Source organism: Astyanax mexicanus, chromosome 3, assembly GCF_023375975.1.
Source record: "Astyanax mexicanus isolate ESR-SI-001 chromosome 3, AstMex3_surface, whole genome shotgun sequence".
Classification (NCBI taxonomy): Eukaryota; Metazoa; Chordata; class Actinopteri; order Characiformes; family Acestrorhamphidae; genus Astyanax; species Astyanax mexicanus.
Window position 1 is genome coordinate 13972621 of NC_064410.1, and position 26559 is coordinate 13999179.

The following is a 26559-nucleotide window of genomic DNA, read 5'->3' on the forward strand; positions in this document are numbered from 1 at the left end:
TGTACTAATTATTCATCATCTACTATGAATGATTCTGTTTCTACAATTAAATATTTCGTTTCTTCGATAAATTATTCAGTATCTACTCAGAATTATTCAGTATCTACTCTGAATTATTCAGTATGTACTCTAAATAATTTAGATCCAACTCTACAGTATCTACTATGAACTATTCAGCATCTAATCTGAATGATCCACATTCTACTCTACATTTTCCAGGATCTACTCCGAATTATTCAGTGTCTCTTCTGAATTATTCAGTTTCTATTCCGAATTATTCAGTTTCTACTCTGTGAATTATTCAGCATCTGCTGTGAATTATTCAGTATCTCATCTGAATTATTCAGTGTCTACTCTGATTTATTCAGTATCTCATCTGAATTTTTCAGTGTCTACTCTGAATTATTTAGTATCTACTCTGATTTATTCAGTATCTACTCTGACTGATTCAGTATCTACTCTGAATTATTTAGTATCTACTCTGATTTATTCAGTATCTACTCTGACTGATTCAGTGTCTACTCTGACTGATTCAGTATCTACTCTGATTTATTCAGTATCTACTCTGACTGATTCAGCATCTACTCTGACTGATTCAGCATCTACTCTGATTTATTCAGTATCTACTCTGACTGATTCAGTATCTACTCTGATTTATTCAGTATCTACTCTGACTGATTCAGCATCTACTCTGACTGATTCAGCATCTACTCTGATTTATTCAGTATCTACTCTGACTGATTCAGCATCTACTCTGACTGTTTCAGTATCTACTATGATTTATTCAGTATCTACCCTGATTTATTCAGTATATACTCTGACTGATTCAGTATCTACTCTGACTGATTCAGTATATACTCTGATTTATTCAGTATATACTCTGACTGATTCAGTATCTACTCTGATTTATTCAGTATCTACCCTGATTTATTCAGTATCTACTATGATTTATTCAGTATCTACTCTGATTTATTCAGTATATACTCTGACTGATTCAGTATCTACTCTGATTGATTCAGGAGTTACTCTGATTTATTCAGTATATACTCTGACTGATTCAGTATCTACTCTGATTTATTCAGTATCTACCCTGATTTATTCAGTATCTACTATGATTTATTCAGTATCTACCCTGATTTATTCAGTATATACTCTGACTGATTCAGTATCTACTCTGACTGATTCAGTATATACTCTGATTTATTCAGTATATACTCTGACTGATTCAGTATCTACTCTGATTTATTCAGTATCTACCCTGATTTATTCAGTATCTACTATGATTTATTCAGTATCTACTCTGATTTATTCAGTATATACTCTGACTGATTCAGTATCTACTCTGATTGATTCAGTATCTACTCTGATTGATTCAGGAGTTACTCTGATTTATTCAGTATCTACTCTGACTGATTCAGTATCTACTCTGATTTATTCAGTATCTACTCTGACTGATTCAGTATCTACTTTGATTTATTCAGTATCTACTCTGACTGATTCAGTATCTACTCTGACTGATTCAGTATCTACCCTGATTTATTCAGTATCTACTATGATTTATTCAGTATCTACTCTGACTGATTCAGTATCTACCCTGATTTATTCAGTATCTACTATGATTTATTCAGTATCTACTCTGATTTATTCAGTATCTACTCTGACTGATTCAGTATCTACTCTGATTTATTCAGTATCTACTCTGATTTATTCAGTATCTACTCTGATTTATTCAGTATCTACTCTGACTGATTCAGTATCTACTCTGATTTATTCAGTATCTACTCTGACTGATTCAGTATCTACTCTGACTGACTCAGTATCTACTCTGACTGATTCAGTATCTACTCTGACTGATTCAGTATCTACTCTGATTTATTCAGTATCTACTCTGACTGATTCAGTATCTACTCTGATTTATTCAGTATCTACTCTGACTGATTCAGCATCTACTCCGACTGATTCAGTATCTACTCTGACTGATTCAGTATCTACTCTGATTTATTCAGTATCTACTCTGATTTATTCAGTATCTACTCTGATTTATTCAGTATCTACTCTGACTGATTCAGCATCTACTCCGACTGACTCAGTATCTACTCTGACTGATTCAGTATCTACTCTGATTTATTCAGTATCTACTCTGATTTATTCAGTATCTACTCTGATTTATTCAGTATCTACTCTGATTTATTCAGTATCTACTCTGACTGATTCAGTATCTACTCTGACTGATTCAGTATCTACTCTGAGGTAACACTTTATAATACTGTTCCATAGTTAATAGGTAACTAAGCAGGAACTAAGCAGTAACTAATTAATAGTGCTGCATTAACACCTAAATATTTTCTATTAACTACCAGGTAGTACTGAATAATTACTCAGTAGATAGTACTGAACTAATGATTATAGTAGTTCACTATTAACTCCACAATAATTACTGAGACTTACATATCTCCCAGAGAACTACTTACTAATGATGTCTCCTTTATAATAACTACTTATTACTTACTGCTCAAATCAACATTAACTACTGAAAACCCTTACATGCCACCTGGGGAACTATAGATCTAAATCAGTCTACACAAACAATTATTCTATCAGTGGTGATATTAAAGGCATATTTGAGTGACACCAATTGTAGTAGTGGTAACCTTAATTACTTTATTATCCTCAGTTCCTTCCAAATATTAGCAACATATAGTAAAATACTACAGTGTGTCGTAATCTGCTTAAACCCCATTTTTAAAAGAAAAAAAATAATTAAAAAATAACGTAATATTATTTTAAATAATATTGTAATATAAAAGTAATATTATTACATAGTAGACATTATTTATGTTCTCCAGAAGACTCTAAGACTGACTGTACTCAATTTTGTTTTAATGGTCACTGCTTTAATTTTCAGCACCAACCTTATAAACGTTCATCTTTAGCCTTGCAGTCTCACAGACTTTATGTGCCCATTATTAGGGTAATTACGGTAATTCCACAGCGCCGGACCCTAGCCTCTATCAGTGTGTTTATCTGCTGCTGCAGGTTATTCTATCAGTGGTGATATTAAAGTCAGTGACACCACTTATCATATATTAACCTTACTTACCTTAGTATGCTCAATATCTTCCAAATGTTAGACACACTGAAATGTGCAGTAGTCTGCTTAACCCCCATTTTTGTAATATTCTGTCAGTGTGTTATAGGTGTTTATTCTACACCTGTGCTCTTCTTCAGTCCTCCTGGAGATGTGCTCAGTGGAAGTGATGGCTCACATACAGCTTTACTGTAGGCTGTGTCCTACATCCTTATTCTGGGGGAAATCATGTTTAGATGAATAAATATTTGTGTTAGATAACGGACTAGGCATCCCTGTGTTCTTCATAGATAATTAATAAGGGGTCTCTGTCTTCTTTTTTCGGGAGTTAACAGCAGCACATGGTAACTCATTACTAATGACTGAGCAGTTACTGTGTTCTTCTTTAGGAGTTACTGCAGATCATACCACAGTATTATAAAGTGAGAAACATGGTAACTAATGACTAATTACTGAAGAGTTACTGTGTTCTTCTTTAGGAGTTACTGTAAATCATACCACAGTATTATAAAGTGAGAAACATGTTAACTAATTACTAATTACTGAGGAGTTACTGTGTTCTTCTTTAGGAGTTACTGTAAATCATACCACAGTATTATAAAGTGAGAAACATGTTAACTAATTACTAATTACTGAGGAGTTACTGTGTTCTTCTTTAGGAGTTACGGCAGATCATATCACAGTATTATAAAGGGAAATATACATTAATAATAATAATAATAATAATAATAATAATAATAATAATAACACACATTTAACCTAGCTAACTAACACACACACATTTAACCTAGCTAACACAATTAACCTAGCTAACACAATTAACCTAGCTAACACACACACATTTCCCCTAGCTAACTTAGCTTGCTAAATAACACACATATAACCTAGCTAACTAACACACACATAAAAGTTAACTTAGCTAGCAAACGAACACACATAACCTAGCTAACTAACACACATTTAAACTAGCTAACTAACACACACATAACCTAGCTAACTTAGCCAGTTAACGAACACACACATAACCTAGCTAACTTAGCTGGCTAACGCTAACTACACACACAACTTAGCTAACTTAGCTAGCTAACACACATCCTAAAGCTGGTTAACAACCCACAAAGAGTCCTCCTCTGATCCGGGGGTAAAATAAGCTGGAAAAGATCTCAATATCTTGATTACTAGTTTATTTTCTACGGAGCCCGGGAGGGGCCGTGGATAAAAAAATAATTAAATCGAGTGAACGATGTAGCAGTTCGTGCTCACGTTTTCTTTAATTCGAGTGAACGATTTGCAATTCGTGCTCAAGATTTCTTTAATTCGTGCTCACGATTTCTGTAATTCGTGCGCACGATTTCTGTAATTCGAGTGAACGATTTCTGTAATTCGTGCTCACGTTTTTATGCGCAATAAGACAAGAAGCTCGGAGGGAAAGGAGCATTTTCTCTCTTGATCTGTTACAGGGGTGCAGTAATGATAATCAGTTATCTACCTTTATAACCTGCTGTTATTAATGCACTAGTGTTACAGTTAGATGTACAGTACAGTGAGCAGATTTTGCCTGGTGGTGGAATCTCTACAGCGCGTGGGGGAGAGCCGTCCGCGGCATCGGTTCCCCCGCCGCCAGACACCTGCCGCGCGCGCAGGTCTTCACGGAGCTTATTTACCAACAATGTAGACAAATACAGTCAATTCCAGTCATGATTAAAGGAAACGAACATTTTACTGATGCAGGACAACTGTGTGTTATTAAAACCAGATCAAAATAAAGTTAATGCAATGTGCAAATGTGTTTATTAATTTCTAAATAACATTCAGCCAGCCTCCAAGGAAATGCACACCTTCTTAAATCTGGTTACATCATTATTACTTTTATGATAGATTTAATCTATATTTTAATAATTTGTATAATAAATAAACACATAATTCAGAAAATATACATTTAAGAAGTTTATAATTATTATATTTTTTTATTTGAAGCTTGTGGCATGTTTCTGGGCAGGACACTGTGATTTGAGAATAAGCAGATATTCAGGACATTTCATCAGATATAGAAACTTAATTATTTTAGGAAACATATTGGAATAAATTATCAAATTGATCCAAATTATTATATGAAATGCCTATTTACTAAATATCTTAATACATTGTATTAATAGTATTTTAGACCAGCTATTTTGATTTTATATAGTCTTATATGAGCCATTCATAGACAACTGTCACACCTTGCATTAATTTTGTATTATCTTTATTAACTTTTACAGTGTACATTTGGACCTAAGTCTTATAGCTGTATATTTATAAAATTATACTTCTTTACGTTATACTATTGTTGAAAATAAGAAATTATAAACAGTTCCACATTGCATTATAACTTTGTTTTGATCTGGTTTTAATAACACACAGTTATCCTGCATTAGTAATGTTTGTTTCCTTTAATCATGACTGGAATTGACTATATTTGTCTATATTGTTGGTAAATAAGCTCCGTGAAGACCTGCGCGCGCGGCAGGTGTCTGGCGGCGGGGGAACCGATGCCGCGGACGGCTCTCCCCCACGCGCTGTAGAGATTCCACCACCAGGCAAAATCTGCTCACTGTACTGTACATCTAACTGTAACACTAGTGCATTAATAACAGCAGGTTATAAAGGTAGATAACTGATTATCATTACTGCACCCCTGTAACAGATCAAGAGAGAAAATGCTCCTTTCCCTCCGAGCTTCTTGTCTTATTGCGCATAAAAACGTGAGCACGAATTACAGAAATCGTTCACTCGAATTACAGAAATCGTGCGCACGAATTACAGAAATCGTGAGCACGAATTAAAGAAATCGTGAGCACGAATTGCAAATCGTTCACTCGAATTAAAGAAAACGTGAGCACGAACTGCTACATCGTTCACTCGATTTAATTGTTTTTTTTTATCCACGGCCCCTCCCGGGCTCCGTAATTTTCAATCAAATACAGAAATATGAAAGCAGCAGAGTCTCTCTTAATCCTCCTCCTCCAGCAGCAGCAGCAGCAGCAGCAGCAGAGAATTTAAACGAAGGACCAGGAGAGCTGCGTCGGCTGTGAAATTACCGTAATTACCCTAATAGTGCGCAGTTAAAAAAATCTCTGTGAGACTGCAAAGGCTGAAGATGCACTTTTATAAGGCTGATACCTAGTATTAAAGCAATGATTGTTACATTATTACAGTCTCACAGTCACTCTTAGAGTCTTAGATGCCTTCTGGAGAACTTTCATCAATGTCTTCTATGCCAGTGGTTCCCAACCTTTTTCTTCAGGGACCCATATTTTTACCATTGTAAGCTTTGGTGACCCAACCCCCAATGTAAAAGATGTAAGTGTATAATTGGGTTGGGGTTGGGGTTGGGGTTGGGGTGGGGGGGGGGGGGTTAGAAATGATAAATAAAAACTGACATTTACTATAGATGAATAAAATAAACACGTAAAAAAGGAAAAAATGGATACATAAAACATAAGGAATTTTTATATTATGAAGAAAAAAATAATTAGATCAATAAAATAATACAACTATTTAAAATGAATAAAAAATAATTTATATAAAATAAAAACAAACAAACAAAAAAAAGAATAATATCAGTTTCAGTTTCAGTTTCAAATCAGTAAAACAGCTCACCAAAACCTCAACCTGACCAAATATTGGACAATAATTGATTAACTTTACAGGCCCTCACTCATTTTCCTTTATTTAACTAAACTGAGTTTTATATTCTTATATTATTATATTATTATATTCAGCCTCGAGCTGAATTCAGCTCCGCGCTGCCGGAGAGAGCGCCCGCGCGCGCTTCAGAGAGAGAGAGAGAGACAGAGAGCGCAGCGAAGCGGCGAATTTTGCTTACCCTAGACTATATATAGTATTAAAATTAAACCCCTTAAAATCAAGAGGGCTTCGCGACCCATCGTGGATCTTTGGCGACCCATAGGTTGGGAACCACTGTTCTATGCAATAATATTACGTTATAATGTTGTTTTTTTCTTCCAAAAATGATGGTTAAGCAGAGTAATAAACACTGTAGTATTTTACTATATGTTGCTAATATTTGGAAGGAACTGAGGATAATAAAGTAATTAAGGTTACCACTACTACAATTGGTGTCACTCAAATATGCCTTTAATATAATTGTTTGTGTAGACTGATTTAGATCTATAGTTCCCCAGGTGGCATGTAAGGGTTTTCAGTAGTTAATGTTGATTTGAGCAGTAAGTAATAAGTAGTTATTATAAAGGAGACATTATTAGTAAGTAGTTCTCTGGGAGATATGTAAGTCTCAGTAATTATTGTGGAGTTAATAGTGAACTACTATAATCATTAGTTCAGTACTATCTACTGAGTAATTATTCAGTACTCCCTGGTAGTTAATAGAAAATATTTAGGTGTTAATGCAGCACTATTAATTAGTTACTGCTTAGTTCCTGCTTAGTTACCTATTAACTATGGAACAGTATTATAAAGTGTTACCCTACTCTGATTTATTCAGTATCTACTCTGACTGATTCAGTATCTACTCTGATTTATTCAGTATCTACTCTGACTGATTCAGTATCTACTCTGATTTATTCAGTATCTACTCTGACTGATTCAGTAGTTACTCTGAAGCACTCAGTATTGAAGGTGTGTCAGTGTGTGGGTTGTTGTTGAGTGTGTTGTATTGTGTGGGTTTCAGGTCTGTTGTGTGTAAATAACTACAAGACTCAAATCTCCTGTACCTGGCAACACAAAACACAGCACAGCGGGCAGGACTGCAGCCTCAGAGCCACGAGAGACACATTCCGAGGATCTCAGTGAGTCACTTCTCATCAATGAGTTTCAGTGTGTGTGTTGGTATATGTGTGTGTGTGTGTGTGTGTGTTTCATGTGGCAGTTTACTATATGTACACTGAACAGCCAGTACATTAGGTACACCTGCACTTTATCCATTCTCTTTTCTCATCATAAACTACTAATGCATGCTAACAGCTTTGTATTGTTTTATCTATTGTGTGTGTGTGTGTTGCAGAGAGAAACAATGTGAACTGAAGACATTAAGCTATCATTCTGACGCCCCAAGAGGCTGCGTCGTTGACTTTCCTTCACCGGTGAGCAAAAGATAAATTTGACATTTATTGTTCTGAATTATAACTAATAGCATCAATCGCAAAAAAAAGTAATCACAACATTAACACAACATTTAATCTATGAAAAAAATCCTTCCACACCAGCTATTGCTAAATAACAATGCTAATACATCACCAGGTTTGCAGGTTTACTGTTTTATAGCTCAGAATCGTTCTAATGCCTTTTATATTAGAATCATCTAGAATCATTAGAATGTGCTAAATAAAAGGGTAACACTTTACTTGGATGGTCCATTTGATGGCCTTTTTGATGCTCAACTGACATTCAACTAATATTCAACTACATGTCTATTAAATGCAAATGAACTAAAAGGTGAAAGTAAATGATTCTCTATTGAATATAACCCTACATTCAACTCTAACCCAAACTCTTATCTTAATATTTTAGGATTGGGTTTAGGGTTAGATTTTAAGCTTAGGTTAAGGTTAGGGTTAGGGTTAGGTGTAGGGTTTGATTTTATGGTTGATTAAGGGTTAAGGTTAGGGTTAGGTGTAGGGTTAGGTTCAATTTTGAATCATTTACATTCAACATAGGGTAAAGTTAAATTTAATGGACATTCAATTCAGTGTTAGTTGAATGTCAGTTGAGCATTAACAAGACCATACAATGGACCAATCCATGTAAAGTGTTACCAATAAAAGTTTATTGAAGAGCTTTAAAAGGGAAAATGTGACTGATAACCAGGTGAATGTGTGTGTGTGGGGTGGAGGGGGGTAGTGATAGTTAGTTATGAGATTTAATCCATATTTCGTCCAGATTTAGTCACCTTCTGAACTCTGTATTGACACTAAGTTTATGTAACAGATGGTTAAAAAAACTCCACCTCCCCAAGTAAAACTAACCCCGTGCTGTATCAACTGCAATGTTTAGAGTGGAACAGAAAAAAACATAGCTCATCCAGATACCTGACGATTGGGTGATATACACGTACCTGTGATCACAATTCGCCATTAAAGTGATTGTAATTTCTCTGTGTTCCATGCAGAATTTCAACTTTGCTGCAAATATCGATCTGAAGGTGATCTGTAATGGAACTGAGGCTGCCAGGCTGGAGAAGTACAAACCTGGTCGTCACAGTGCGTTTCTCCATGTGTCTCTTCTTACCACTTTATTGGAAACAACACCTATCTTATGCTTCCACTTACACATAATTAGAACCACCTACCTTCTTCAACTTATGTTCCAATTTATTGGAAACACCTCTATTAACCTAGTTCTTTATTTATTAGATTGGTATACAGAGGGTATTCTTGATATAAATTACAATAAAGTGAAGCTGCATTACGCAATAAGAGTGTTGATTAATGCTGCTGTGTGTTGATTGGTTTGATTAACAGTTAAACTGGACCCACCGAGCAGGCCAAGTGTTTACAGGGGGAACATCAGCTGGAACAGAGACCCTTTCTCTGTCATCCATTTTGATTATCAGCTACAGTTCAAGCCCTTATCACACAGCTGGAAGGTCAGTATTTAGTTAACAAAAAAATGTTAAACAAAGCAGAATATGTTTTATATTTTAAATTATTCAACGTAGCATCTCTTGCTTAGATGACAGATTTGCACATCTTGGCTGGATTTTCTCAGTCAGCTTTATAAGGTTGAGTCACCTGGAATTCAGGCTTTTAGTTAACAGCTGTGTTGAATTGTCAAGAGTTAATTAGAAATTTTTTACTTGAATTTCTTGTTCTCTTAATGTGTTTGAGAACATCAGTTGTTGTAAAGTTGTGAAGAGGTAGAGTTGGTATACAGTGAATAGCTCTACTTAAGTAATGTTCCAATACATATTATGGCGAGAACTACCCAACTAAGCAAAGAAAAAACTACTTTAATTATTAAAGGTCAGTCAATCAAAAAAAAAAAAACAATAACTTTGAAAGTATCTTCAAGTGGCTCTTATCAGGACCGGCCCAGAAAAAGAAAACCAAGGACCCTATCGTGCACACAGCACAAGGCACATTGCAATGCATGTTGCTATCTTACACCCCGTCAACAGTCTATTTCCATGTTTTGTGCACACGTTGTTAAAATAGCGGTGGAGTTTAGAAATATATTAAAGACGATGGGCGTGGTGGTCCGGAAGTGACGTGTGTTCAGGTACATTTCTGGCGTGTTTCTATCTTGGGGTGGAAAATAGAGCTGCGCGACTAGTCCAGTTAAACCCCAACCGCAACCATGACTGGAACACTGTTCACCATGAGCACTGCGCACCCCAAGCACAATACCACACACCATCACTTCTTTACCACAGCAAAAAACACCTCACCCAGAGCCTTCAGCAATCAACTATAAAATAAAATATACCTAAAATGTGCACAGTAACTGTTAGTTATTATTAGTTTTATTTATTTCCGACATTTGTAAGGATTTATATTTCTGTACAGTACACAGATTTAATAACTGTAGCTGAATATAGCAGATATAGGCATATAGGCAGATGCTCATTCTCACTTAAATCCTGCAGTTTGGTAAGTAAAAAATGAAAAGAGAAAAGTACTTCAACTGCACATAATTTTATTTTATTTCACCTCACTATTATTTAACTGAAATTCACGTTTATATTTTTTTATATTTGAAAAACATCAAAGCACATTGCCACCACACTCTGGCACTTGTCAATTGTATAAAACTTAAAAAAATGTGAAATACACAGATATATAAAGCTATAGATCTAAAGCTATAGATAAAGGTTTTGTAAACTCAGCTTACATAAACAATAAACAGGATAAAAAAATAATTAACATTGCTCTTCCCTTAAATAAGCTGCTGAACTACCTACACAGCGTACCTTAAACGCACAGGTCAGTCTTCTCTGCTGAGATTCACAAAGCGCAGCGCTCTTTAGATACCAACGCGCCAAAGTCAGAGTCAAATGACACACTCATGGGATTATTTCACATTACGCCCAAAACACACCAATGAATAATTAAGTGAATTAAGAATTTTGAGCTGCGCACAGCGTATTTTTTGCGTCTTCACAATACTAAAGACACAGGACACGCCCTAAATTCAGCTGCACAATGCGCTTTTGAACAGTGCTCTCCCAAGAGTTATCTCTGTTGCACAGGATAAATTAATCAGAGTTACCAGCCTCAGAAATGTAACAGCACACTAGACAAGAGCCACATAAATGCTTCACAGAGTATTTTGGTTTCTTTAAGACTTTAAGTTACTACATGATTCCTTATGTGTTCCTTCATAGTCTGGATGACCTCAGTATTCATTTACAATATTATATAAAAATTGTGTGTGTGTTTGTTTAGGACATTAAACCAGTAGATGTGGTCCGTACATTTGTTGAACTGAAAAATGACTCGGTGGTTCTGGGTGAACAGTACGAGGCCCGGGTCAGGATAAAGCCTGTGGATTCTAAAAATGCTGGTCAACATCATGGGCAGTGGAGCGACTGGAGCCCCTCTGCCAACTGGACGTCCGACATTGGCATGAAAAAAAATACACGGGAGACCAATAATGCACTCACTCCAGGTATCTCTCTCTCTCTCTCTCTCTACAGCAGAGTTTCTTTACTTTTTACTGTGAGACCCCTTTTTAGGATTTGAAATATTCTCCACCTAAATGCATCAGAGAGAAACAGATGACTTACAGAGATTTACTTTCATGTTTGACAACTCTTAGGCTCTGTCCACACAAATCTGGATATTTTTAAAAGTGCTATCTACACAAAAACAGTGTTTAAATCAGAGCTTATCGAAAAAGCATTGCAAGGTGAAAGTTTTGAAAAACATGACAATGCTGACATCACACAGTAAAGTCTGTGCATGTCTGATTTGTTTACATTAGCGTAGCTTGTTCAGAATGAGCCTGAAACTTGGACAGCACATTGACTGTTTCTGTTGTCTCTTAATTTGTGGATTAATAACCTGTTTACAAGCTTCATTTAATTTTACTCTCTGCCATCTACAATCTACTGCTCAAGGTCTAACAGGGTATTAAAAAACCCTCCCTTTCCCATTATTAAAAACTTTAACTCAGTGGTAGAAAACAAATGACCAGTCTTGAGAAAAGTACATGTGCTCTCTTAAAAACTGATTAGATAAGAAGTTCACACTTAAGTGGAGGTAATAAGTATTCAACATTTATTGTACTTAAGTATTGCAACTAGTTTATTGTAAAATGTACTCGAGCACTGAAAGTAAAAGTACTGTGCTGTGTTCTGTAGTTTTTACAGAAAGCAGTGGAAAGTTCTCAGAGCAAAAGAAGATCTTCTTATAAGATCAGATTGATCTTTTAATTCAGTCAATGATGAGAAGCTTTTATCAAACCCGGTGACAGTGCAGAGCAGTTTACAGTTGAACCAGCATTGTGTGTTAATGGATAACTCCGGTAACTGTTTAGATTCCTCAGCAAAACACAAATATTGAGAAAACAAAAAGCCAGAATGCTACGTTAGCTCATCTAAAGTTACTACATTTGCCATGTATGAAAGGGACAGACGTAGATGCAGAATTACACTAAGAATAAAAAAGAACAGACTTGGCACACTTACTAAGATAACAAAACAACAGGCCTGGATTGAAGAAACAGAAAATACAAAACTGGTACATGCATATAAGGAAGACAAGAATACAAAAGACAATGGGCTATTTATACACAAGGAGGGTGACGACTGGACAGGGAGCTTAGACTGGACAGGGGACAAGGATTGGACAGGCAACAAGGCTGGGACGAAAGACTGGACAGGGAGCTTAGACTGGACATGGGACAAGCACTGGACAAGGGGCTGGACACTAGATAGAGGAGGTTACTGAAACACAGACGGGACAGGGCCGGACACTGAACCAGGGTGTGAAACAGACTGGACAGGGAATGCATACAAGGACTGGACAGGGTGCTGGGCAAAAGACTAGACAGTGGGCGGGAACTGAGACTGGACTTGACTTAAACTTTAAACTTAAAACGCTTGAACTCTTGTGTTGCTGTGTTTGAAACAGGACTGCTGTGGATCTTCATAGCACTGACTTTCATTCTGCTCATCTTAATCACCGTCTGCATTGCCCACAGATGCTGGTAAGTGTTTGTATGTATGATTTGTAATATAAGGAAAGAGAACCCTGTGTACCTGTATGTGTGATTACTAACAGCAGGATGAAACACTCAGTGAGGACAGGACTGCAGTGGCCTCTGGTCTAAGATGGGGAGTTGAGGCTACCTCAGCTAGTCACAGCAAAAGTAGAGGCCAGCGCTACACTGACCTCTACTGGCAGCAGCAGCAGGATCAGAATGCATTAGAAAGGCTTAGGACTGGAACACATTTAAAATAGTGTTTTGATTTGATTAATCAGATTTAATAAAAAATATATGGGTGTCACACTTGTGATGTTCTTGCTGTGAAATTAGACTGATCTTTCAGGGTTTCAGACTATACAGTTTACGTACTGAACAGGACTTAACCACCAGCTCATCAGAAGTGTCAGTGTATTTCTTGTTGTTGTTAAAGTGTGTTGTTTTGTGTTGCAGTATGTTGAGAGCAGGCACCGAGCACATTCCTGACCCGTCCAAATATTTTCAGCCCCTTCTCTCCGTCCACGAAGGAAACTTTCAGGTTAGCTATCTGTCATTTACTTCTCTAATGGTTTAAAGGTATTATTAATAGTGCAGTTTTGCATTAGGATTAAGTTTACATACATTTCACTTTGTACTACCTGTTTACATATATAGGCATACAGTAATGTGTAACAAATTACTGGAAACAAATAAGAGAGCACTTAAAAATGATGAGTTTCTTTGATTTTACCAAATTGACAACCTCTGGAATATAATCAAATGTAATCAAGAGCAAGATGGATGATCACAAGCCATCAAGCCAAACTGAACTGCTTGAATTTTTGCATCAGGAGTGACATAAAGTTATCCAAAAGCAGTGAGTAAGACTGGTGGAGGAGAAGATGCTAAGATGCATTATTTGAGGTCTGAAAGATCTGCATCTTCTTTGTTATTTCAGTCATTTTCTGCAAATAAATGCTCTAAATAAGAATATTTTTATTTGGAATTTAGGGGGAACATATACCTATAAATAGCAAAATCAGAGAAACTGAAGTGACCTGTCCATAGTCTTGGCCCCCTTGATTTTTTTTCCAGAAAAAATAATTCTTCCAGAAAGTACAAACATATTTCCAAAGAAATAAAAAAACAGAGGAAAAAAAATATTTTATATTAATATAAAATATATGGGCCAGACAAAATTATTGGCACCCTTACTTTAATATTTGGTTACAAACCCTTTGGAAAAATAACTGAACACTTCTTACAGCTCTCAAGTGGAATTGTGGAACACTTTTCTTTTGCCAACTGCTATATGTTCCTTCTGCCAACAGCAATATTAAGATCTCTCCACAGGAGTTCAATGGGATTTAGATCCAATTATATTGTTAAGAACTTTAGAACTGTGTAGTGCTTTGTTTCCAACCATTTCTGGGTGCTGTTTTAGTATTTTTGGGCTCATTATCATGCTGGAAGACTCATGACCTATGACCTAGAACGCAAAACCTAGTAAGCAGTTATGTCTGGGTCTCCCACTGCTGTATTAAAACCCTTTCAAATACTACTTTTGGGTAGTGTACTTCTTTGTAAGAGATCTCTGACTGCTAGACATGCCTTTACAACATAGACAAAGACATTTTGCTCAGATGACAGACGTTCAGATGGCCAAAGCAGGGTGGTCATTTTGATTAATTACAAAAGATCTAGACCTAGATATATATCTGTTAGCCAGTCACTGTCACCTTCATTTGCGGTGGTGTATCGTCTTTAGCAAAAATATCAGGGAAATTCCAAATGGGAATAAATTTGAGAAAATAACTTGAGAGGGAGGAGCCACAGAGTAAACATCTTACAGATAATAGATTAGTTACAAACAATTAAACCATTAGTATAAATAGATTCAGCTCTTGACAGTTCATTAGATCATTTACTAATGTTTTTGAGGCTTAACTTAATATGTAACTAATGCAACTGAGATGCAAAAGGAAAAAAATAAATACAGTGAATTAGAAGAACTGTTGATTACACTGTTGAAGAATATATAACACCCTGTAATTAGTTACTGTATCATTTGTAGTTTGTTCCTTTGATTTCCCTTCATGTATTTTTAAAGTTTGCTATATTTACCACAAACGCACTGAACAATTGCCATGTTGCAACCTCTCAGTACCCCTGAACAGGAGGCTAAAAGTCCCTGTTTCTCGCTCTGAAGGTGAATGGGTTGAGGTTTTCTGTGTTTTTTTTTTCTGTCGTTTTTCGTAAGTAGCATTGACCTCCTCCTGTGGTTTCTTTGCTCCTTTTTGTCCCACATAGTAACGGATGTACGCACACACACACGTATACACACACACACACACACATAAACGCTCAGTACACCACAGTGATTCTGTGATATTTTTTTGTGGTAGTCGGGATGAAATTCTTTGCTTTCATTTCACAGAAACTAGTGAAAATCTTATCATTCGCCACTGATTTCACACACGCGCACACACACACACATACACACACATTTACATATGCATTGCCTGGACCCACAATAAGGCTGGAGAACAAATGCTCACTGTTCTAAAAAGAGCTCATTCTTAATAGTAATTGTACTAGTAATATTATTTAGAAGAATAGTACTTCATTTCCTGGAACTACAGCTCTTCACCACAATCTTGTGGTTCCATTGAGAATTCATTGTTTAGCTCTGTACCAAGAGCAAGTTGAGTTTCCAGTACAGCCCAGCCTAACACACAATCCTTCCAGATCAGAGACCATCAGGCATCCAGACTTTCCTCTGGCTTGGGTTTCTAAACGGCAAAGTAGCTTGATATCTTCAAATGTTGACTAAAGCCAGAAATTAGCACTGAAAGACTGTACTGTACTGATAACTTTCCTTATTTCACATATACAGTAGGTGAAGTGTAGAATGTGAGCACTGTGCATCTAAATGTGCAGGTAGCATTTGTGGCTATTTAGCACAAACTTAACTCTTTAATTTGTAGTTCTTAATAATAACCAAACATCTGACAGAGCGACTTTTAGCATCTCAAATCTGTACACTGTCTGATAAACCAATAGAATTAGCTTTGTGATGACTTGAGGGGAATTTACTGATGAGACAGAGAGAGATTATCTGTTTATTTTGGAAACAAATAAGAGAGCACTTAAAAATGATGAGTTTCTTTGATTTTACCAAATTGAAAACCTCTGGAATATAATCAAATGTAATCAAGAGCAAGATGGATGATCACAAGCCATCAAACCAAACTGAACTGCTTGAATTTTTGCATCAGGAGTGACATAAAGTTATCCAAAAGCAGTAAGTAAGACTGATGGAGGAGAACATGCAAAGATGCATGAAAACTGTGATTCTTTGCATTGTTTGAGGTCTGTAAGCTCTGTATCTTCTTTGTTATTTCAGTCATTTCTCATTTTCTGCAAATAAATGATCTAAATAAGAAATTTTTATTTGGAATTTGGGAGACACATATACCTATAAATAGCAAAATCAGAGAAACTGATTCCAAAACTGAAGTGCTCTGTACATAGTCATGGCCTAAAGTGTTGGCCCCCTTGATTTTTTTTCCAGAAAAAATAATTCTTACTTGAGGGTGGTCTTCTGACTTGAGGGGAATTTACTGATGAGACAGAGAGAGATTATCTGTTTATTTTTCTTTATTTGCAATGAACTCATCCTTGATGCTTCCAGACAAACAGGCTTCCGTTACTGTGCTGAGTCTCTGCTTTTTCTGCTCTGAAAAGGCAATTAAGCTACTAACATTCCAGCACTTACTGGACAATTTATACAACTGCATGCATGGTTACTACACTTGTATCTAATAAATACTTCAACTGCATCCATGGTTACTACAGTTGTATCTAATAAATACTCCAACTGCATCCATGGTTACTACAGTTGTATCTAATAAATACTTGGGTTTTATGATAACCTTTTTTTCAAACACATATCATACACTCATACAAGCTCAAATTCAATTTGGAATTGTATTTTAGGAGCCATTCTTGCTCCACTTAACAGGCTAGAAAAAAATAGCAACCAATTTCCTAGTTTTAGACTATGAAGATATTTTATATAAACATGCCTTAAAGACAACATTCAAACACTGGAGTCTGTTTATCGTTGTTCTCTGAGATTTATAACACTCAGCTCATCACTGCAAACTCTATCAAATGACTGGTTGGGTTCACACTGTGTTGTTTTAGTGTACAAAATAATTATTGGTCAGCTTCCTCCATACTTGTCTGAGTTTTTGGTTTTCGTCAAACTACTTTCCAGTAGCTTATTATGTTTATTCTTTAAATAACTTATTTTTGGTTCCGCTTAAGAAACATTAAATACCTCAATTTAAGCCTATTCTAAGAGCCTCTTGAATTTTTTTTTTTTTTTTTACATTTTTTAAACATCTTTGTTAGAATGTACTACAGAATATCTGAAAGGCACAACGTGTGAGAACTGTGACACGCTCTAATACACACGACCACAAAAGGTTTTGTTTATTTGGGACAAGCTGAACCCTCAAAGAGAGGTGGTCTACTGGTTGGCCCTTTCCACTGCTAAGCAGTTCGTAATTCTAAACCTACACATAGTGCATCTAAACACCTAAACTGACCGTGTTCTAAATGAAACACATTAACATTTACTCCTGCTGTTTGTTTCTCTACAGAAATGGCTGGGCCCTCAGCACTCCACCCACTCTTTCCTCACCCCTCAGCCATGTGACTGTGATATCTCACCTGTGGAGGTCTCAGGAGTTGTAGGCAGCTCTTCAACCGACAAGATGTTATATTTACACACCAACCTCACGTCATCCTCCCAACAAACCAGCAGCGATAGCCAGTCATCATCCGGCTTCTCCAACATGGGCTACTTCTACAGCGAAACCCAGCCAGGCACTCTGAACCTGGAGACCTGCTCTGTGTACTTTACCTACCATCCAGAAGTGGGCAGCAACGGCGAGCTTCAATCCACGTCCTCCTATGAACGCCTGCAAAGCCTAGGACAGGAAACAGGACAGCCCTCGAGTCCTGACTCTGGCTTTGGCATGGAAGGAGAAGAAGAAGAAGAAGAAGAAGAAGAAGAAGAAGAAGAGGAAGAAAACATAAAAGAAGAAGAAATTAATGAAGAAGGGAGGAATGAGGAGACCAGCGTCGTCAACATTCAGCATTTGGTCTCATTTGTTCTGTCCTTACCAGACAGGTCAAGAGCAATCCCCTCCACAACCGCTGCCCAGGTCCCGTTAAGCTTCGCCCAGCTGCCTGATCCCTTGCCTTGGCCTCAAGCTGAGGTAGAAGAAGCCGGGGTTGGTATTGGTGACTCCTCTGAGTCTCCAGAAGCTGCCGTGGTTAGACCTTCATCTATGGTGGTGCAGCCATGCAGCACTGGCTACCTAACCCTGAAGGAGATGCAGAAATACAGCAACAAATCCATCTGATCTGATTTAGAAAAGGCCAGTTCATAACATTTCACCACAACACACAGTTGTATCTAATCAAACAATATCTGTTTGATGATTTAAGTAGGTAACTCCGTACAGTAAGTACAGTGGTATGAAAAAGTTTGGCACCTCTGATCATTTTCATGAGTTTCTTCATAACTTTATAACTCATTGGTTGTTTGGATCAGCAATTTCAGTTAAATATATCATCTAGCAGATGAACACAGTGTGCACTAATTCTTTAAAGAAAATTAGGCAGGTCCATAAATGTGGGCCCCCCAACAGATAAATTACATCAATAGTTAGTAGATCCTCCTTTTGCAAAAGTGTTTCTCTTGGAATACTGTGTTCTTTTTCCGCCATGCATAAATAGCCTCCAAATAACTCAATTTTAGTTTCATCAATCTACAGCACCTTATTCCAAAATGAAGCTGGCTTGTCCAAATGTGCTTTAGCTTTAGCATACCTCAAGTGTGCTCAGAAAAGGCTACTTCTGCTTTACTCTCCCATACAGCGTCTCCTTGTGTAAAGTGTGCTGAATAGTTAAACGATGCACAGTAACTCCATCTGCAGCAAGATGATGATGTAGGTCTTTAACTAGAACTGTGCCTGTGGTCTTCCATTTCCTCACTATGTTCTGCACAGTGGAAACTGACAGCTGAAATCTCTGAGATTTGAGCTTTTTGTATCCTTCCCCTAAACAACGATGTTGAACTGTCTTTGTTTTCAGGTCAATTGAGAGTTTTGTTTTGAGGCTCCTTTGTTGCCACTCTTCAGAGAAGATGCAATTGGCCCTTTAACCCTTTGTCATAATTGGATTCACCAGTGTATGTAGGTCAAGGAGCAACAGGAGTTTAAGAAACTAATGTTGTGTTCCAATAATTAGTGCTAAAGTGCTAAACAAGGGAGCACAAATTGTTGTAGCTGTCTAATTTTGTTTAAAGAATTATTGCACACTTTCTTTAAATCCTATAAACTTAATTTCACTTCTCAAATATTGCTGTGTTCTTCTGCTTAAATTGCTGACCCAAACAAACCAATGATTTATTTATAATGGAAAATCAAGAAACGTTTTATACCACTGTATACATTAACTAACAGTACTAATTAATGATTGGCACTAGTTTTTTTAAACAAATGTCTCAATTCATTATTTTTACAGCATTGTTAAGCATTCACCTTTTTAAATTTTTTACTAGTGTCAATAATTAGTTGAAACATTACTTAACCATTTAAAAAAGCTTATTACTGGTGTAAGTACTGTTAATTGTGACACTTATTGTAAAGAGTTACCAAACAACTACATTTTTTTCACACCAAATCACTCCAATGGAAATTTTCCAATATATGCAGATTTTTACATGTCCAAGGTGCACAATATGAAAGTGCGGTTTTCCCAGATTTCTCAGAACCTTTGGTACATTTAAAATCAACCACTTGAAACAGCTGATAACTGTTTCACATAAGAGCTGAAACAGATACGAGTGCAAAGGAGAGCTCAGTATCGGTTTATAGATAATAATATATCTATACCACTGCTGTTGTCTGTAGGTATAGGTTAGTGATATCCAGTTAATTAAAGGGTTTAATTTTATATGGTTTAACTAGGTTGATAAGGTTTGTAATTTTGGTACTAACAACAAACTTAAAAAGAGTTTTGTCCACTTTTGTCCACAAGTTGTCCTCTTTAAATGATATAAACTGTCATCAGTCTCTCAGCAACTTATCAGTAACATATTGATGGTTTGGCAGAATCTGGACATTCAGGAGATCATCAAGTGTGTTTTACTGAAGAATAAAAGTGAATTTAGCAAATTTCGAACAATGGAAAATCATCACCAGTGAATGTGTTGTAATGCAGTGTTGATGTAGTGTTTTTTCTTTGCTATGATATCTGATAATCTGGAATGTGTTGGGGATGTTGGGCAGGGGAAGTTGGTTTAGGCTGCTAAGACCATGTAACTGATTTAGCAATAAATCAGTTGATGGGCAGATTATACACCTGCTGAAGGAACTGATGGAACTTTTATGAGCGCTGCTTTAGGTTTTGATTACTGTTTAAAACTCAGGATTGTTGAGAACTCAGGGATATTGCATTTCAGGACGAGCAGAAAGTATTCTGTATAGAAATGTTTAAGCTAAGGGATGAGGTGATTTCAGGTTCAACTAAATGATGAGGGTGGTGATGAGTAATGAGCAACTTTATCTACCAACAGCATTATAGGAGTCAGCATGCTTTACTGCCTTACTTTATAGCATTACGCCATCATAGCCACGTTAGCAAAGGCCAGAGTGACTAAAAGTATACTAATACTAATTAATACGCATTGCAGGTTCAATGCTTCATCTGCGTGTAACAGCATGGTTTAACAGACTGTTTACAGTCATTTTTTCTGTTTGTGATTTGTAAGCATTGCTCAATATATAATGTAATATAATAATATATCTTATGGTAGCTGAAAAGCTATTTTAATGTATTTGTGATGTCACAATAAGCACCCCACTTCTTTATTGCTTTGCCCCAATCATTTATTGAAGTTATTATTATTAGTAGTATTTCATGCCAGAATGCTTCTTAAATGTGAAACAATGCAGGGCAGCCAATTGAGACACAGCTCAATTACATAAACACTATATTGCCAACAGTATTTGCTCGTCTGCCTTCACAAACAAATGCAGCCACCTCTATTTGACAGGTCAGACACTGGTGTTGGACGAGAAACCTGGCTTGCAGACTCCATCCTCGGTTTAAGGCTTTATATAAGGCTTGGATGCAACTGTTTGATCATGGAAACCCATTCATTCCATGAAGTTCTCTACGCTCAACTGTTCTTAAGATAATCTGTAGGTCACATGTTTGGAGGTCTGTAGCAATTAATGCTGAGGTTTTGTGACATCTACACACTATGCACTTTCTGAATGAGTTGCTGTCTTTCCCAGTCACTTCCACTGTGTTTTAATATCACTGACAGTAGTGAAATTTCACGACTGGACTGGATGTTGCACAGGTGCTGCATCCTATCTCTTACCACACTGGAATTCACTGAGCTCCTAAGAGCGACCCGTTCTTTCACTAATGTTTGTAGAAGCAGTCTGCATGCCTAGGTTCTTGGTGTTCCACACCTGTGGACATGGAAGCGATTGGAACAACTCAATTGAATGATCTGGCTGAGTGAGTGAATTCTTTTGGCAATAAAGTGTACAAGCAGAAAGAAGTTGTCAATTTTCCTTAAATAAATATTTTAAATATTTAAAATATTTTTAGTGAGGATAATAACAGGGAGTAAAAAGATGTTAGCACTGATGTTAGTCAGAGCTGATGCCTTTACAGTGGGGAAAAGGTTCAATTGGATATAATCTGAAATGTTAAATGGATTTTGATTATTTTTGTGGCACTGAAACCTAAACAAATGTTTAAAAGAAAACACTGTAAAAAAAAAAAAAAAAAAAAAAAACTGGAATCAGCACAATAAAATGTCTCTACTGTTTGTTGTCACTCAGGCTTACATCATTTTTTTTTTTTTGCTGGTTTTCTTTTTGCTTTTTGATGATGTGAATCTCTTTCCTTATATTGTATCAGGGTGTAAAGATGAATGGACCAGTAGAAATGCTCCAAACTTGGACTTGGAATAAAACATTTTTACATTAACTTTTTGAAATTGAGGAAGAATTATTCCTTCTACTGTAGAGATTTTAAGGTTTAAGGTTGTGCATTCCTTCATTAGTAAACAAGCACTGGTTCTGCTGTATGGTGTAGGGTGGTGGTGGTGGTGGTGGTGTTAGCAATATTAAAGTGTTTGTTTGCTACAACATTTATAACAACAAACCCATCCTAACCAATCATTAGCCTCAATCACCAGACCACAATCACTGTGGATACAGTATCTAAAAAAATGTTTTTTTTTTTTTGTTTTGTTTTTTTCATTTTAAACAATTATAACATTAGTTCATACTCTTTTTCTTTTGTGATACTAAACAGTTTATATTTTACCTGTTTTATCCTGTGTTTCTATTTTTACTTCTCTGGAATGTGTCTAAAATAAAACTGAAAACAGAATCCTGTGTGAAGGTTGTGTTTGCAAGTTTAGCTTGTGGTCAAGTGTGTGTGTGTGTGTGTGTGTGTGTGTGGGTGGGTGTATGCATGTTTGCATGTTGATGGGCTGAGGTGTGAGTGAGTGTGTGTGTGTGTTTTCCTTCAGTAGTGTGTGGTCTGACATTTATATGTACCAAGCAGCTTCCGTTCACTGAGACAGAGAGAGAGAGAGAGACAGAGAGAGATAGAGAGAGAGACAGAAAGAGAGAGAGAGAGAGAGAGAGAGAGAGAGAGAGATGGAGAGAGAGAGAGAGACAGAAAGAGAGAGATGAAAAGAAAGGTGAAGCGATAGGTGAGACAGGGACCCATTTAAAGAAAGGCCATATTTAGTACATGTGTGTAGGAGTGATAGAACCAGTACATATAAAGCTTAAAGATTTCTTACAGAAAGTGTAAAATACTTCTTTAAACAAAATTAGGCAGGTTAAATGTTAAATGGTGTTCAGTGTGGGAGTCATTTGACAGAGTTGAATATTTCAGTGTTAATCCCACTAAACCCAATAAATACTGGCCAACTCCACAGAGATTGAATTAAACTCCGCCCAGTTAAACACGTTATTTGCATAATGGGTGTGTCCCTCAGATCCTAACTTACTATCAGTGTGAAATCTTGCCCACCAGGGCTACCTTCCATTGGGTATTGAGTTATTTTTTTTTAATGGTTGTTTGTCTAGCCAATATATTGTAGGTTATAAGAGCAAGTTACCATCCTTTGTACAGTAAATTGTGATAAATGTTGGTAATGCACTAAGAAATACAATGGAAGATTACACTCAAACCTGTCCTGAATAATAGTTCAATAATAAAAAGTCATATTAATTGACTAATTCTCTTCTCATTTGTAACATTTTTTAACTCTTTCCAGTGTTAGTGTAACAATTTAGGAAGTTAAATAAATACAACTGTGAGTTAAAAAGGAACTCTGGCAAGGTGTTAAATGTTTAACTGTTTTGAAAGTGTTGATTTAACTCCCTGAAAAAGAGTTAAAATCAACTCTGTGGGAGTTCATTTAACACTTGCCTATTTGCTGTGTACATACTGCAAACGGTGAAAAAATTAACACTTTGGGTGTTGCTATAACACTAATAAACAACACTAGCACGAGTAAATAGTACACTGCACAGTGTCACATTAACACTAAACATTTAACACTGCTATCAGTGTCATTTTCACTCTCTGTAGAGTGGGACCATAAATGCTCCAAAGGAGTGTTAAAGTTAACTCTTTAGGTGTTGATCCAGCACTGCTAATTTTAGTGTGTTCTGGCTTCTGGTTGAAGGTATTTTGGATCATTCTTCTTTACAAAACATCTCCAGTTCAGTCAGGTTTGATGGTTTCTGATCATGAACAGCTTGCTTTAAATCACACCACAGATTTTTAATAATATTCAGGTCTGGGGACTGAGATGATCATTCCAGAACGTTGTACTTGTTCCTCTGCATGAATGCTTTAGTACCTGCACTGATCACACAGACCCACAGCATGATGGAACCACCACCAAATTTTACTGTGGGGAGCAAGTCATTGAATGCAGTGTTTTTTTTCTGCCATGCATATTGCCCTCCAAATAACACAATCATGAAAATGCTTAGGGATTCCCAAACCTTTTTTTTATACCACTGTAGATAGATACATAGATTCATAACAAACATTCATAACACATAAGAACGTTCTTAAACCTACAAGCATTTTCCCAAAACCTATCCAAAATCAGAATTCATTTTTAAAAATCTGTTTGTACCACACATACTGTTCTAATTAATAGAAAACTCTATTAGCATGAATTGTGTAACTACTACGCTTTAGTAGAAACTAACCACATTAGTAAAACTGCCATTCTTTAAGTTACATCATTCTTAAAGTTATTCGTAAAACACTAAAATGAATTATTAATAGGAAACACACCCAGGAACAAGTACATTTTAGTAAATTCATTATTTGCAAGTACTATGATCTACAGCACAGTTTTACAACACTTTACTTAATAAATGAACTACTGTTTCTCTCCACCAGGAGGCAGAATATATCTCATTAATCATTCAGAGCAGAGTTTGCTCCCCAGTTGTTTTTCTCACAATATCCTCACATCATAATTCGGTTTCTGCAGAAACATTTATACCAATTAGCTTCACACAACTGTATTGAGAAGCTTTATTTAGAAACATGAGAAATACTAAAATAGGTTTATGTACTAAACATGTAAAAAAGGGCAAAAATCATGTAAAAAAGCTACTGCAGGCCAATTTTAGAGAGCTGTCCTATGGAGTCAAAAAAGGGTCATAAAGATTTTGAGTTTGTAAAACAGAAGTCACAAATGTACTGAAACTTGTAACTGCATTTAAACAACTGCATGCACGAAAATCCAAATCCACAAATTAACTGGAATGTGCAAACTTGAAACAGAAAGTAATATTAATAATAATTCAAATGTACAAATGTGAAAAAATATTTTAATTATATATAAATATATATATTTTTATTTGTAAATCCAATCTCTTGAATGTGTGAATCAGTACTGCTCAAATGGCTTAAGCTGGGTCAGACCAAAAATCACATGGAATTTGTGAGGTTGTAAATGTGACAGTGGGTGTTTTTCACTGTGGAGCTAAAAATCCTCTCATTCATCTTCTCTGCTGCGTGTGCGAAGCTCTAGCTGCAGTTGCGAATTTTGACCCTGTTTTGACGCCTGATTGATGGACCAATAGGAAAGCTTTATCCGGACCAATCAGATTACGGGGTTTGTTTAACCAATCAGAACAATGGGTGGGTCTCTGCAGCTCAGAGTACAGCTGCAATGCTCACATGGGTTGCCAGGTTGAGGACACTGAACCTACATGAACCAGTGCATGATGAGTTCAAATACTTTGCTAATTGCAGGCAGCAACATTTTTCTGAAAATGTTCCCAAATTTTTAAACATATCTCTATAAGTGTCACATTCTGCTTCTCTAAAATTCTCTTTTTATATTCACTCATGTAAGTTAGTTGCAAATTGCTTCTATGACAGCTGCTCTTAATAGTATCACTTATTACCAGACTTTTGTTGTCTTCTCACTACTTCTCTGGAATGTGCTGTAGACCAGAAATGAATGGATGTGTATATTAATAAATAAAGTTCTGAGAAGAAAAACATGGAATATATTGGGTTCATACTGTCTGCTATCCAATAAAAGTCAAAGTAACATTAGAAATACTCCATTATTACATTTATTAACATTTTTCACACCATCCCAACTTTTTTTTGATTTGGGGTTGTATTTAACCCCTTAAAATGCCCTGTCCCGTATACACGCTACAGGTATAGATGATTCAATTCAATTCAATTCAATTTTATTTATATAGCGCTTTTTACAACAAAGGTTGTCACAAAGCCGCTTTACAGGAAAAACAGGTCCACGCCTCTTATGAGCAGCACCACAGAGATGCCAATTTTATGGTGACACAGTGGCAAGGAAAAACTTCCTTTAAGAGGAAGAAACCTTGGAAGGAACCAAGACTCTTGGAGGAACCCATCCTACTCGGGTTGACCCGCTCAGTACAAACAAACAACAAACAACAAACAAATAACAGAACAAAACAGTACAGAGAATTAATGTGAACTATGGCTAATATAACAGGTACTAATTTATGAATATAAGAATGTGATGGGCACAAACTATAGAGCTATGGCTAATACAGAAACAGATACTGAGTGTGTTAATGGTAATCAGTGCAGAGCTGCAGGGTTGCAGAGCCGGAGAACAACACAGCGGGCAGTGGAGAGCCAGGCTGGGAACATCAGGAACAGGGCAT

The 26559-nt window shown here is 36.4% G+C and overlaps 1 protein-coding gene across 2 annotated transcripts in view; it reads left to right on the forward strand.

Moving 5' to 3' along the window:
• Positions 1-22969, forward strand: part of LOC103042351 (interleukin-2 receptor subunit beta) — a 33505-nt gene extending 10536 nt beyond the window's left edge. For both annotated transcript variants that reach the window (XM_049475895.1, XM_049475896.1), the window contains exons 3-10: positions 7782-7899; positions 8115-8193; positions 9219-9309; positions 9571-9695; positions 11494-11716; positions 13183-13258; positions 13709-13793; positions 17905-22969. In XM_049475895.1, the coding sequence (XP_049331852.1) occupies positions 7782-7899; positions 8115-8193; positions 9219-9309; positions 9571-9695; positions 11494-11716; positions 13183-13258; positions 13709-13793; positions 17905-18672 (1565 nt within the window). In that variant the 3' untranslated portion in view covers positions 18673-22969. The remainder of the gene's footprint in view (positions 1-7781; positions 7900-8114; positions 8194-9218; positions 9310-9570; positions 9696-11493; positions 11717-13182; positions 13259-13708; positions 13794-17904) is intronic.
• The last annotated feature ends 3590 nt before the right edge of the window (positions 22970-26559 follow it).